Genomic DNA, 13,881 nt, shown 5'->3' on the forward strand with positions numbered 1-13,881 from the left:
CCTGAGTAGCCAGGATTACAGGTATGAACCACTGGCACCCAGCAAAGTAACCAGTTTTAATACAGATATAAAATCTCAATCAAACTACTTTTCTCATAAAAATACTTACTATTACTGGTTTGTGGATTTTTGTGGGGTTTGTTTGTTTTCTTGTTTCTTTTTTTTTTTTCTTTTTTTGAGATATGGTCTCACTATGGTAGCTCAGGCAAAAGTTGAAGTTGCAATCCTATCTCCATCTCCCAAGTACTGGGTCTACAGGCAGGCACCACCACCATGCTTTGCTTTATTAGAGTGGTTACATAAAAGAAAGTAGAATGTTTCTACTTTGTAGAATAAGTAAATATATTTAGGATAATATAATGGTAAATAAGTTTTCACTATCAAAAATGGGTCTACAGAGCTGGAGGAGTGGCTCAAGTGGTAGAGTTCTTGTCTGGTAAGCATGAGGTCCTGAGTTCAAATCCCATATTGTTAAAAAAAAAGGGGGGGCGATGAGGGGGTAGGGGTAAAGACTAGAAGGAATCTTGTGGTACTGAATTGGAGCTGAAGATATTAATATTAACTTATGGCTGGTTGGAGTATAGGAGTATTGGTTTTTGTTTGGTGGTGATGGAGAAAGAACCCAGGGCTTTGCACATGCTAATCACACACTCTACCACTGGGCTACACACCTAGCCTCAAACTCATGGTTTTTTAATATACATAAAGAAAAATAGATATCTATAAATATATTTATTTCTTAGCTTTGATTGCTGGAAAGCTAAAAGCAGTGATAGTACAATATCAGTGAGCACACCTAGTACCCCAATCTTAATTTTTAAATATCATTCACCACTCAAATGGAACTAGAGCCTTTGGCTGATTTCAAGAGCTAGAGCAAAGAAGACCTTGAGCCAGATAGTACATACAAAGTACTCAAAAATTTATGGGGATTGTCAAAAAAAAAGGAGTCTTTGTAATGATCCAAATTTGGCCAAATTCAAGGCACTCTAAACATCACAAAAATGATAATAACAGATTATATCTCAGTAAATAAAACAAACTTATGAATCCATAAAAATTACTAACTAAATGAGGTACAGAAATGTCTTCCCTACAACCAAATGCCTGCTGAGAAACATAGATGGAATTTTTAAAACTCAGGTTTTGACAATAATCACAGTAATAAATTTTAGGAAGCAATCAATACTTTCAGGAGTAGGGATGTAGCTCTGTGGCAAAGTGTTTGCCTAGCAAGCACAAGGCCCTGGTAAAAATAATTTTAAAGAGGAAAAAAAAAACCTGAAGCTAGGTGCCAGTAGCTCAGGCCTGTAATCCTTGCTACTCAGGAGGCAGAGATCAGGAGGATCAAGGTTTGAAGCCAGCTGAGGCAAATAGTTCTCAAGGCTCTATCTTGAAAAAAAAAACCCATCACAAAAAGGGCTGGTGCAGCGGCTCAAGGTATAGGCCCTCAGTTCAAACACTAATACCACAAAAAAAAAAAAAAAAAAAATGCAGGGGGTTGGGAGAGATGGGGGGTGGAGGGGAGGTGGCACAAACAATGTATACACAATGTAAGTAAATGTGAAAAACAATAAAATAAAAAAAGAAAAACAACCTGCAGACACCAATTTATTCAAATTAACCTCATATCAATAATAGGAAAAACTGGTATCACGTGCTTCTCAATTCAAAATTATTTCTAATTATCTTACCCAAAATGTATAAACTAAATCAAACCATGAAGAAATATCAAACAAATTCAAATTGAGGAACATTCTACAAATGCTTAACCTGTACTCTAAAAATGTTAAAGTCACAAAAGATATGTGTTGCAGTTTGGACATGAAGTGTCTCCCAAAAGGTTCATGTATTAAAGGCTTGGTCCCCAATTCAAGTAGTGTTCAGAGATGAGGTTTTGGGAAATGATTGGATCATGAGGGCTCTGACCTCATCAATGGATTAAGCCACTGAATAATTCACAATTTAGTAGACAAGTGGGAAGTGGCAGAAACTATGGAAGTGGGGCCTGATTAGAGGGAAGTGGGAAGTGGGGAGGGCATGTCTTTGAAGGGTATATCTCCTTCCCTCTCTCCCCCTCCCTCTTTCCTTTTCTCTCTCTCTCTCTCTCTCTCTCTCTCTCTCTCTCTCTCTCTCTGAAACCTCTGAAATTACGTACCTAAAGAAATCTTTCCTCCTGTCAGTTGTTTATTTCATGTATTTTGTCACAATAACAAAATGCAAACAATATGCAAAGATCAAGACATTACTCCAGACTGAAGAAGCCTACAGGCATGACAACTAAATACAAAATATAATCATTCATTTTTAAATATATTTTTGCCATAAGAACTTCTTAGTCCACTCAGGCTGCTGTAACAAAATACCACAAACTGGATAGCTTATAAATAATAGAAATTCATTTCCCATAGTTCTGGAGGCTGGAAGTTCAAGGCAATGATAGGTTCATTATCTGGTGAGGGCATGCTTTCTGGTTCATAGGAGCCATCATTTCCTGTGTCCTCACATGGTGGAAGAAGTAAGGCAGATCTCTGGGGCCTATTTTACAAGGGCTCTGCCTTCGGAACCTAATCATGTCCCAAAGGCCCTATCTCCTAAAATTTTCATATCAGATTAGTTTTCAACATCAGAACTCTGGCCAGACACCAGTGACTTATGCCTGTAATCCTACCTACTTGGGAGACTGAGGTCATGAGGACTGAGGTTTGAGGCCAGCAAATAATTCACAAGACCCCTCCCCCCATCTCCAAAATAACCAGAGCAAAATGAACTGCAGGTATGACTCAAAGTGATAGAGTGCCTGCTCTGCAAGTGCCAAGCCCTGAGTTCAAATCCCAATCCCATCAAAAACAAACAAGCAAAAAAAAAAAAAAAAAAGAATTCTAGGAGACACAAACATTCAGACCATGGCAGACCTAGGAGACACAAACATTCAGACCATGGCAGACAGACACCACTGGGACAAGTGGGGAAATATGAATGAGTTCTATAGATCAACTGATGGTAGTATTGTACCAATGTTAGTTTCCTGATTTTTGACAGCTATAATTTTTGTACTTTATCATGAAAGAGGTTGGCCTTGTTTAGGAAACACATACTGAAGAATTTAGGGTGATGAAGCATCATGTTAACAACTTACTCTTGACCGGCCAGGTGCCAGTGGCTCACATCTGTAATCCTAGCTACTTAGAAACAAAGATCAGGAGGATCTCAGTTCAAAGCCAGCTCAGACTGGTTGGCGAGACCCTTTCTCAAAAGAGAGTTAGCAGAGTGGCTCAGGTGGTAGATCACCTGCCTAGCAAACACAAACCCGAGTTCAAAACATGAGTGCCACAAAAAAGTCTAAACTAAAAATACAACAAAAATAACATTTTTAACTATTAGATTGTGAAATATCAAAAGTGTAAGTATATACTTATATACAGGTTGTCATAATAAGTAATACATGCATTGCTCAAGCATTCCTGGTAGAATATGAACCTGTACTAAACATCTGCAGAGGACAATTTATCATTACCAGAATGATAGCACACATAAGTCATCACCAGCATCCTACTCCAAGATATTACACATTAATATATTCATGTATATAATATATACATACTCATCTTAACTTTGTAATAAAAAAAGATTCCAAAGAACCTAAATATCCATTAATAAGGTATTGAGTACATTTAACAATTTCATACAATGGAATTAGCTTTTAAAAAGAATGAGTTAGCAGGGACTGGTGGTACATGTCCATAATCCCAGCAATGGAGAGGCTGAGGCAGGAGGATAGAGTTTGAAGACAGCCTATACTACATAGGGAGTTCAAGGTCATCCTGAGTACAGAGCAAGACCCTGTCTCAAAAAAAAAACAAGAGCTGGTGATATAGCGCAGCAGTAGAGTGCTTATCTAGCATGTTCAAGGCTCTGGATTCAATCACTAGCAATGAGGAGTGGGGGAGCAGTTAGTTCTAAATGTTCTGACAAAAAGAATTCAAAGATATATTATTATAGTAAAAATGCAATGTAGAAAACAATGCAACCAGTGTACCCTATGGGGAAAATATATGCACACAAATATGTTTCCAAATATGTAAAATACCCAAAGAAGAGACACAAAAAATTGGTAAGTGGTTGTCTCTGGGGAAAGACACCAGATGTTTAACGATTGGGAAAGGAGATTTTTTTTTTTACTGTACTTTTCATGACTTCTCAATTTTTTACCATATGCATACATAACCTATTGAAAGAAAAAAATCCGCAAGTGACTACATATTTAAATTACATATCCAGAATAGGCAAATCCATAGAGACAGAAAGCAGATTAGTGGTTGCCAGGGGCCTGAAAGACAGGAGGCAATGGACAGTACTTAATTGGTCTGAGTTTCCTTAGGGAGATAAAAATGTCCCAAAACTAGACAGAGGTAAAGGTTTCACAACATTGTAAATTTGCTAAATGCCAATGAATTGTACTCTTTAAAATAGTGGATTTTATACTATGTATATTTTATCACAATAAAAAAAAATCAGACACCTAATCTCTCCACCAGAGAAATTTTATCACTTTTTTTTTTTTTTTAAGCAGTACTGGGGTTTGAACTAGGGCCTCATGCTTGCTAGCCAAGTGCTCTTCAGGCACTTGAAACACTCCTTTTTTGTGTTGGATATTTTCAAGGTAGGATCTCGTGAACTATCTGCCTGGGCTGGTCTCAAACCAAGATCCTCCTGATCTCTGCCTCCTAAGTAGCTAGGATTATGGGCATGAGTCACCAGTGCCCAGCTCACTTTCTTTTTATATCTTTAAACTCTACTTCTGGGGGGGAAAAAGGGGACAGGTAGAGGAAGGTTGGACAATAGTACCAAAACACATAGAGAAGTAGTAAGTTCTAGTGTTCTATAGCACAGTAGGATAACTATAGATCACAATACCCTATCATATATTTTATGAATAACTACAAGGAGCTTGAAGGCTCCAAACACAAGGTAATGATGAGATAAAAACATAAATTACTCCTATTTGATCAGTACACACTGCATACATTTATTGAAATATCACACTGTACCCCATAAATATGTGTAATTGTTATGTTTTAATATAAACATTTTAATGCTTAAAGAAATGAAAATGTTAACTACCATGATTTTATCATTAGATACTGGCTACATATATTGAATTATCCATAGTACTCCATAGATTCATACAATTAAAGTGGTAAGTATTTTTTTAAAAAGAAACACATAAGCTGGGCACTGCAACTCATACCTATATTCCTATCTATCCAGGAGGTGGACAAAAAGATGATAGCAATCCAGGCTACCTTGGCAAAAACACAAGACCCTACCCAAAAAATAACTAAGGCAAAAGGGCTGGGGACATGGCTCAAGTAGTAGAGCTCCTACCTAGCAAGTGTGAGTCCCTGAATTAAGCCCCCAATACCAAGGAAAACAAAAAACAAAAACTAGAAAGTACAGCACTGAATATCCAAGAGATCTAAGGCCTCCTGTATTAATTTCCAAAAATGCTGTGGCAAAGTACCATAAACTGGGTGGCTTAATACAACAGAATTTGTTCTCTCACAGTATGGAAATCAGATATCCAAAATCAAGGTGTCAGCAAGGCCAGGATCTCCTTAAAGGTTCTAGGGGATAATCCTCTTTGCCTCTTTCTAGCTTCTGGTGGTTATCAGAAATCCATGATGTTCTTTCTCTAGTTTGCAGCATATTACTCCAATCTAAGCCTCTACTGTCACATAACCTTTTCCTCTGTGTGTGTATCTCTCTCACTCTCTCTCTACTCATAAAGACACAGTCATTGCATTTAGGATCCACCATAAACCAGTATGACTTTGCCTTAACATAATTACCTCTGCACAGACCTGATTTCCAAATAAGGTCATAGTCACAGGTATCAGGGTTTAGGACTTCATACCTTTTTGGGAAACACAATTCAACTCACTATGCTTTCCCTCTCCCAGGACTTGGTTTGCACAAGCCAAGGCTCAAAATATTGAGTTAGGTTGTTTGGAAAGAGAAGAAAAGGGCAGAAGTGGGCCTTTCTACTACAACCCCCAAAGAAAGCACATTCCCTATGGAAATGACTTTATTCTCACAAGGATATTATCTGCAAATGTATAGTTTTACAAAGAGACTTTAAGTACCCAGTTGAAAGGAGTGAAAATGTACTTATTGGAGTTCTTTCAGTTGAGAAAGAAACTGAACCTAAAATAGCTTATATAAAACTAGTATTACTAATAAATTAGATATTAAATATTATTAATATAATCTTGTTTGGCATAATAATGTACAATTTAAGAAATTAATGTGCATTTAAAAACTACATGTTGGAAGTAGATAGAAGTGAAGAGCATGCAACTTATTTTCAGACGATTCGGGGAGGGGGTTGGGGGAGGGAAAGGGACACGCAGAGAGAAGAAGATAAACAAGGCCTGAGGATGCAGTTCAGTGGTAGAGCACTAGTGTAGCATGCATGATGCCCTGGGTTAGATCCCCACCACCACAAAATACAGAGACAGAGCACAAATGAGGCAAAATGAGTAACTGCTAAATTCAGATTATTCTCTCAATCTTTCAAAATAAAAAGGTGATGTGGAGAAATAGGAACATATTATAACTGGGATATACAAGCTTGCACCTATCTTCAGAATGGATTAGATCTAGAATTAAAAGGATATCAAAAGGTGAATACCTATATATACTAAATGTCTCTCATCTCCATGCCTAAATGCTTTTCTACATACTACATCCCTCTCCAGCAATTCACCGTAGGGAACAAAACATTTCTCACAAAGCTCTTTTCCCCAATTTAACCTCTCCCTGAATAAGAGAGTATCAGGAGGTTGGCATACATTCCCTAGTCCAATGAATGGACTAAATCAGAGGAAGGATTAAGAGATTAAGGGCTCAGTAAATTAATTCTCTCTTCAATTTATCTTAACTCTTAACTCCCTTCTCATATTTAACAGGGATGAGAATGAAAAACTACTGTGGAACACAAATAAAACTCTAATCAATAACACAAGCTATCTTATATCCCAGAGTCTAAATATCATTCTTTAATAAAGAGATTAGCTACTATGATAGAAAAGAAGCAGGCATATATGGATCACTACCTGCCTCAGGCTTGACAGTGAAGAAGAAAGCCTGGGAAAACAGGATATTCGCTTAACAAGGATGGAAGGAAGAAGAAAAAGCCAATCAGTGAGACAGAGTAGCAGCTCCTGAGACAAACCCAGAGCTGTCCCTAAGGATCTTCCTAATTGATACCAGCTCCAAAGTCTCTCTGAATCTTATCCTGACACCAGTTACTCTTTCGAAATTTACAAGAAGCACATAAATGGCACTAGGATAATGGACAATTGGGAAATACAGAATTCCTTTCTGTTCCAATAAGAAAGGAACCCATTCATATGTAAATTTCATCATTAAATCACAAGTTGAAGAACCTCCTTCAAAAGAATGGGGCTGGTGGAGTGGCTCAAGTGGTAGAACAACTGCCTAGCAAGCATGAGGCCCTGAGTTCAAGTCCCAGTGCTGCCAAAAAAAAAAAAAAAAGAGGGTTAAGTGATTAAGGCATTTATTGACTTGCACTGGCATCATGAGGATGGTAGTTATTATTCTGCAGCCCAAGAAAGGGGACCACCTCTTGGAATCTATTCAATCAACCAAATTTGGAAAAACATAGTCTTTTTTTTTTTGTGCAGTACTAGGGTTTGAACTTGGGGCCTACATCTTGAGCCATTCCACCAGTCCTTTACTATGATGGGTTTTTTCAAGATAAGGTCTCTCAAACTATCTGCCCGGGCAGGCTTTGAACCGCAGTCCTCCTAATCTCTGCCTCCTAAGTAGCTAGGATTACAGGCATGAGCCACCAGTGCCTGGCTTGGAAAAATATAGTCTTAAGGATGCCTTTCAGAAGACCAAATAAACATCTATGAACCACCTTAAATATATTTTTTAATTACCTGTTTCTGGAACAGATACAAAAAGAACCATAATCATTATTTTAATGTAATTCAACAATGCAGGAATGGGACATATGTTAAAAGCTTGGTTTTCCTGTCATTATATACCTTAATAATTCAAATCTAATTAATTTGAAGTTACTTAACACTATAATAAATTAACAATTTACCCATTTCAAGTTTATCTCTTCAATTTTAGTAGTATTAGCATGTTTATCATAAAAAAATTAATTAAAAATTTAAATAATTAATTTTGGCACTTGAAGATCACATATGACCAGTAAGTTTCCTGTAAACAATCTTAAACATGTACCTATTGTAAAATACAAGATTTTAATTACATGGATCTGTAATTACATGGATCTGTAATTGAAAACCCAAAGGTTTTTGTTGTTTCTTTTTGGGTAGTGCTGGGCATCAAACCCAGGGCCTTGTGCTTGCCAGCCAAGTGCTATACCACTGAGCCATATCCCCAGTCTTTCAGTTACATGATAATTAATCCAGTCACTAAAGATAAATTATGATAACAAATGATATGAATTGCCAGCAAGCTAGTGGTATTATATCAACAATTATCAAATATTGATTCTTGAATAATCATTTGAAAAATAATGTAGTGTGGCTGGTTAAGTATAACCCTCAACAATAAAAAGCACAGTCTTACCTGCAAGAAGTGGGTCTAATGTCACTGCAGATGCTTCTAAACAATATTTACTGCTGTATTTATCCCCATGATTAATTTCACGAGTACTTCCTTCAGTAGGCAAAAGATTTGAACTGCATATTCCAGGATCATTTTGTGACTGGAGAAAGGCATTATTTGCAATACCCTAAAAGAAACAAATATATATGTTAAGCACAAATTATCTAACTTCCCATATTGTTATATAACAGACTCCTAATTTAAAATAAATTACTAGTTTCTATATATCTAAATCAAGAGTAACTATTTTAAAATAAATTAAAACTAATTTCTAGGGCTGGCAGAGTAGCTCAAGTGGTAAAGCACCTGCCTAGCAAGCATGAGGCCCTGAGTTCAAACCCCAGTATTGCTCCCAAAAACAAAAAATCTAATTTCTATTGCTTGTTTTTAAAACCAATTTAAATGATCCTATACCTTAAAGACCCAAAAAACTCTACTCAGAAGCTTCTAGACATCATCAATAGCTATAGCAAAGTAGCAGGATATAAAATCAACATAGAAAAATCATTAGCATTTCTATACACTAACAATGAGCAAACGGAAAAAGAATGTATGAAAACAATTCCATTTACAATAGCCTCAAAAAAAATCAAATACCTAGGTGTAAACCTAACAAAAGATGTGAAAGACCTCTACAAGGAAAACTATACACTTCTGAAGAAAGAGATTGAGGAAGACTATAGAAAGTGGAGAGATCTCCCATGCTCATGGATTGGTAGAATCAACATAGTAAAAATGTCGATACTCCCCAAAGTAATCTACATGTTTAATGCAATTCCCATCAAAATTCCAATGACATTCATTAAAGAGATTGAAAAATCTACTGTGAAATTTATATGGAAACACAAGAGGCCACGAATAGCCAAGGCAATACTCAGTCAAAAGAACAATGCAGGAGGTATCACAATACCTGACTTCAAACTATATTACAAAGCAATAACAATAAAAACAGCATGGTACTGGCACAAAAACAGACATGAAGACCAGTGGAACAGAATAGAGGATCCAGATATGAAGCCACACAACTATGAGCAACTTATCTTTGACAAAGGAGCTAAAAATATACGATGGAGAAATAGCAGCCTCTTCAACAAAAACTGCTGGGAAAACTGGTTAGCAGTCTGCAAAAAACTGAAACTAGATCCATGTATATCACCCTATACCAAGATTAACTCAAAATGGATCAAGGATCTTAATATCAGACCCCAAACTCTTAAGTTGATACAAGAAAGAGTAGGAAATACTCTGGAGTTAGTAGGTATAGGTAAAAACTTTCTCAATGAAACCCCAGCAGCACAGCAACTAAGAGATAGCATAGATAAATGGGACCTCATAAAACTAAAAAGCTTCTGTTCATCAAAAGAAATGGTCTCTAAACTGAAGAGAACACCCACAGAGTGGGAGAAAATATTTGCCAATTATACATCAGACAAAGGACTGATAACCAGAATATACAGGGAACTTAAAAAACTAAATTCTCCCAAAACTAATGAACCAATAAAGAAATGGGCATGTGAACTAAACAGAACTTTCTCAAAAGAAGAAATTCAAATGGCCAGAAAACACATGAAAAAATGCTCACCATCTCTAGCAATAAAGGAAATGCAAATTAAAACCACACTAAGATTCCACCTCACCCCTGTTAGAATAGCCATCATCAGCAACACCACCAACAACAGGTGTTGGCGAGGATGTGGGGAAAAAGGAACCCTTTTACACTGTTGGTGGGAATGTAGACTAGTACAACCACTCTGGAAAAAAATTTGGAGGCTACTTAAAAAGATGGACATCGATCTACCATTTGATCCAGCAATACCACTCTTGGGGATATACCCAAAAGACTGTTACTCCAGAGGCACCTGCACATCCATGTTTATTGCGGCACTATTCACAATAGCCAAGTTATGGAAACAGCCAAGATGTCCCAGCACTGACGAATGGATTAAGAAAATGTGGTATCTATACACAATGGAATTTTATGCAGCCATGAAGAAGAACGAAATGTTACCATTCGCTGGTAAATGGATGGAATTGGAGAACATCATTCTGAGTGAGGTTAGCCTGGCTCAAAAGACCAAAAATCGTATGTTCTCCCTCATATGTGGACATTAGATCAAGGGCAAACACAACAAGGGGATTGGACTATGAGCACATGATAAAAGCGAGAGCACACAAGGGAGGGGTGAGGATAGGTAAGGCACCTAAAAAACTAGCTAGCATTTGTTGCCCTTAACGCAGAGAAACTAAAGCAGATACCTTAAAGCAACTGAGGCCAATAGGAAAAGGGGACCAGGAACTAGAGAAAAGGTTAGATCAAAAAGAATTAACCTAGAAGGTAACACCCACACACAGGAAATCAATGTGAGTCAATGCCCTGTATAGCTATCCTTATCTCAACCAGCAAAACCCCTTGTTCCTTCCTATTATTGCTTATACTGTCTCTACAACAAAATTAGAGATAAGGGCAAAATAGTTTCTGCTGGGTATTGAGGGGGGGAGCGGGAGGGGGTGGAGTGGGTGGTAAGGGAGGGGGTGGGGGCAGGGGGGAGAAATGAACCAAGCCTTATATGCACATATGAATAATAAAAGAAAAATGAAAAAAAAAAAAAAAAAAAAAAAAATAAAACCAATTTAAATTATGTTATCAAAGCTGAAATATATGACAGAATAAAAAGTATGTTCATAATTACAGGGTATTTTAAACAACGTATCAATAGAGTTTTTAAACAAATCAAAAAATGCCATTCTCATGGAAAATGGTCTTTTTCTTGCTAAATTTCCCTACTAAAATCAACACATAAATACTAATTCTTTAGAAGCAATAATGATAATGTCACTCTGTTGGTTTTGCTTAACCAGCCCTATAGATGTACCAGAAGCAGAAGCAAGGATACAAGAATCTAGTGATATGCTCCCCAAGGAGCCCCAAGGTCCCCGTGCTAAGATTCACAGCAGGTATCAACATCAAGAGCTGGACAAACACTTCTACATGGACAGGAACCCCAACTATGAGGCTCAGGTGGCCTTGGTTGCCGGGCTCAACCAGAAAGAGCAAAATATGCTGCTGGGATTCATAAGGCTCCAGCTGGAACTCCAGCCAAGAGAGCAGAGGTTACTGGAGCAGCAAGGCCTGACAGAGACCACATGTCTAACAAGCACCTGGAAACATCCCTCAGGTCACAGGCTCACAGATGAGCCCCCTCCACCCAGCCCATGGGAGTTCTTGTCCACAAGGGAGTACAGCTTCTCACTCCCCTTCCAGGCCTGGGGGGTGGGCCAGGTGCTACACCTAGGAGGGCATCCTGGTTTCTGCTGTCAACCCTGGTCCAAGGCCCCTGTGCCTCCAAATCTTGACAGACACTGTGTCATCCCTGGGCTTCCAGAGACTCTTGGTCTCCCACCACAGCATCTGGGTGCCAAGATGGAGGTGGCACTGAAGATGAGAATGAATCAGGCCCAGGATGTTTCTGAGTCTATAAGGGGTTTATGCCTGAAGCACCCTAAAGGTCCTGTGGGAAAAGATCCAGGTGAGTCCACATGTGGGGTACTTTTTGCACTGTCTCCCCAACCTGATGGACTTGAGCATTTGCTGTCTTCCCTGAGCCAACACTGCTAAATGTCCCAGGTCCTGATTATGTAACAGGAGCATTTCTATAGGTCTCCAGACTAGGAGTAGAACTGCTGCTCATAAGTGTGTTTCCTTCAGCAGATGCTGCCAAAGAGCTTTCTGTGGGGCCCTACCTGTCCTCCCTGACACCAGGATTGTGAGGCTTTTTAACAATGGCTTGTCTGTTTTGTGCCTCTTTGTGGTTTTAATATTTATTTCCTTGATGACTGGCAGATTGGCCATTCTCTTGTGTTAGTTGAACATTAGAAATCTTCATGGCTTCTTTTCTTTTAATCCATTTTCTTCATCTGAATTTATTCTTCCATCCTCTTGAGAAAGTGCCTCAAACATTAAAAAATAAAGAGCCCTTTTATATTAATCATCTACTAAAAATTTACTGAAAAAAAATTTCTGGGATTTTCTTCAAAATAAGTGGGGAAGAACTACGAAGTAAGATTGGTCATAAATTATCAAGAGTTGAGGGCTGCACGCATGGCTCATGTGTTAGAGTGCCGTCCAGTTGCAGAGAATCAGAAATGGCAACATGAAGACTGAGATTCCATCTGCGGGCCTGTGGCTCACTACTGCAATCCTAGCTACCCAGGAGGCAAAGATTAGGAGGATTGCAGTTCGAAACCAGCCAGGGCAAATAGTTCACAGGACCTTATCTCAAAAAAACCCACCACAAAAAAAGGGCTGGTGGAATGGCTCAAGTGGTAAGAGGACCTGCCCAGCAACCATGAGGCTCTGAGTTCAAACCCCAGCACCACCAAAAAAATAAAAATAAAAGACTTGGATTCCATTGCTGGCCAGCTTCATGAGCCAAGGAGTGCAGGTGAAACTGGAAAAGGAAAGAAACAGATTCTTCCCTAAAACCTGAATGTTGTCCCGCTAAATCCTTGATCTTAGCCCAGTGAGATGTATTGTTCTTTTGACCTAAAGAGGTGTAAGATAATACACTTCTGTTGTCTTAAGCCACTAAATTTGTGGTAATTTGTTACAAGAGCAAGAGAAAACTGGTATTTCAGTAATAAGAATCAATTACTGGCACATGCTACAACATGGATGAGCTTTGAAAACATTATACTAAGGGAAAAAAAGGAGTTATAAAATGACACATGCTGTGTGATTCCATTTATAATGGTCACAACAGGAATCTAGAGACAAAAAGTACACTAGCAGTACCAATGCTGGAGGGTTTAGAGAAAAATGAAAAGTGAATGATAATGTGTATAAGGTTTCTTTTAGGAATCATGAAAGTTGGTTGCTCTAAAATTGATTGTGGTGATAGATGCACAACTCTGTAAATATATTAAAAAAGAAAAACTGACTTTTAGTAAGTAGATTTTATGTTACATAAATTAAATCTAAATATTTTTTTAAATTAAAAACCCTTATCTAAAAATGAAAACCTAGCCCAGCACCAGTGGCTCACGCCTGTAATCCTAGCTACTCAGGAGGCAAAGATCAGGAGGATCATGGTTTGAAGCTAGCCTAGGCAAATAGTTCCATGAGACCCTATCTCAAAAACCCTTCACAAAAAAAATAGGGCTGGTGGAGTGGCTCAAGGTGAAGGCCCTGAGTTCAAGTCCCAGTACAAA

The 13,881-nt window shown here is 38.1% G+C and overlaps 1 protein-coding gene across 2 annotated transcripts in view; it reads right to left on the reverse strand.

Moving 5' to 3' along the window:
- The window catches only part of Rad54b (RAD54 homolog B), a 90,261-nt gene that overhangs the window by 69,554 nt on the left and 6,826 nt on the right, over positions 1-13,881 (reverse strand). For both annotated transcript variants that reach the window (XM_074068853.1, XM_020151731.2), the window contains exon 3: positions 8,635-8,800. In XM_074068853.1, the coding sequence (XP_073924954.1) occupies positions 8,635-8,800 (166 nt within the window). The remainder of the gene's footprint in view (positions 1-8,634; positions 8,801-13,881) is intronic.

This window comes from Castor canadensis, chromosome 3 (assembly GCF_047511655.1).
Source record: "Castor canadensis chromosome 3, mCasCan1.hap1v2, whole genome shotgun sequence".
NCBI lineage: Eukaryota > Metazoa > Chordata > Mammalia > Rodentia > Castoridae > Castor > Castor canadensis.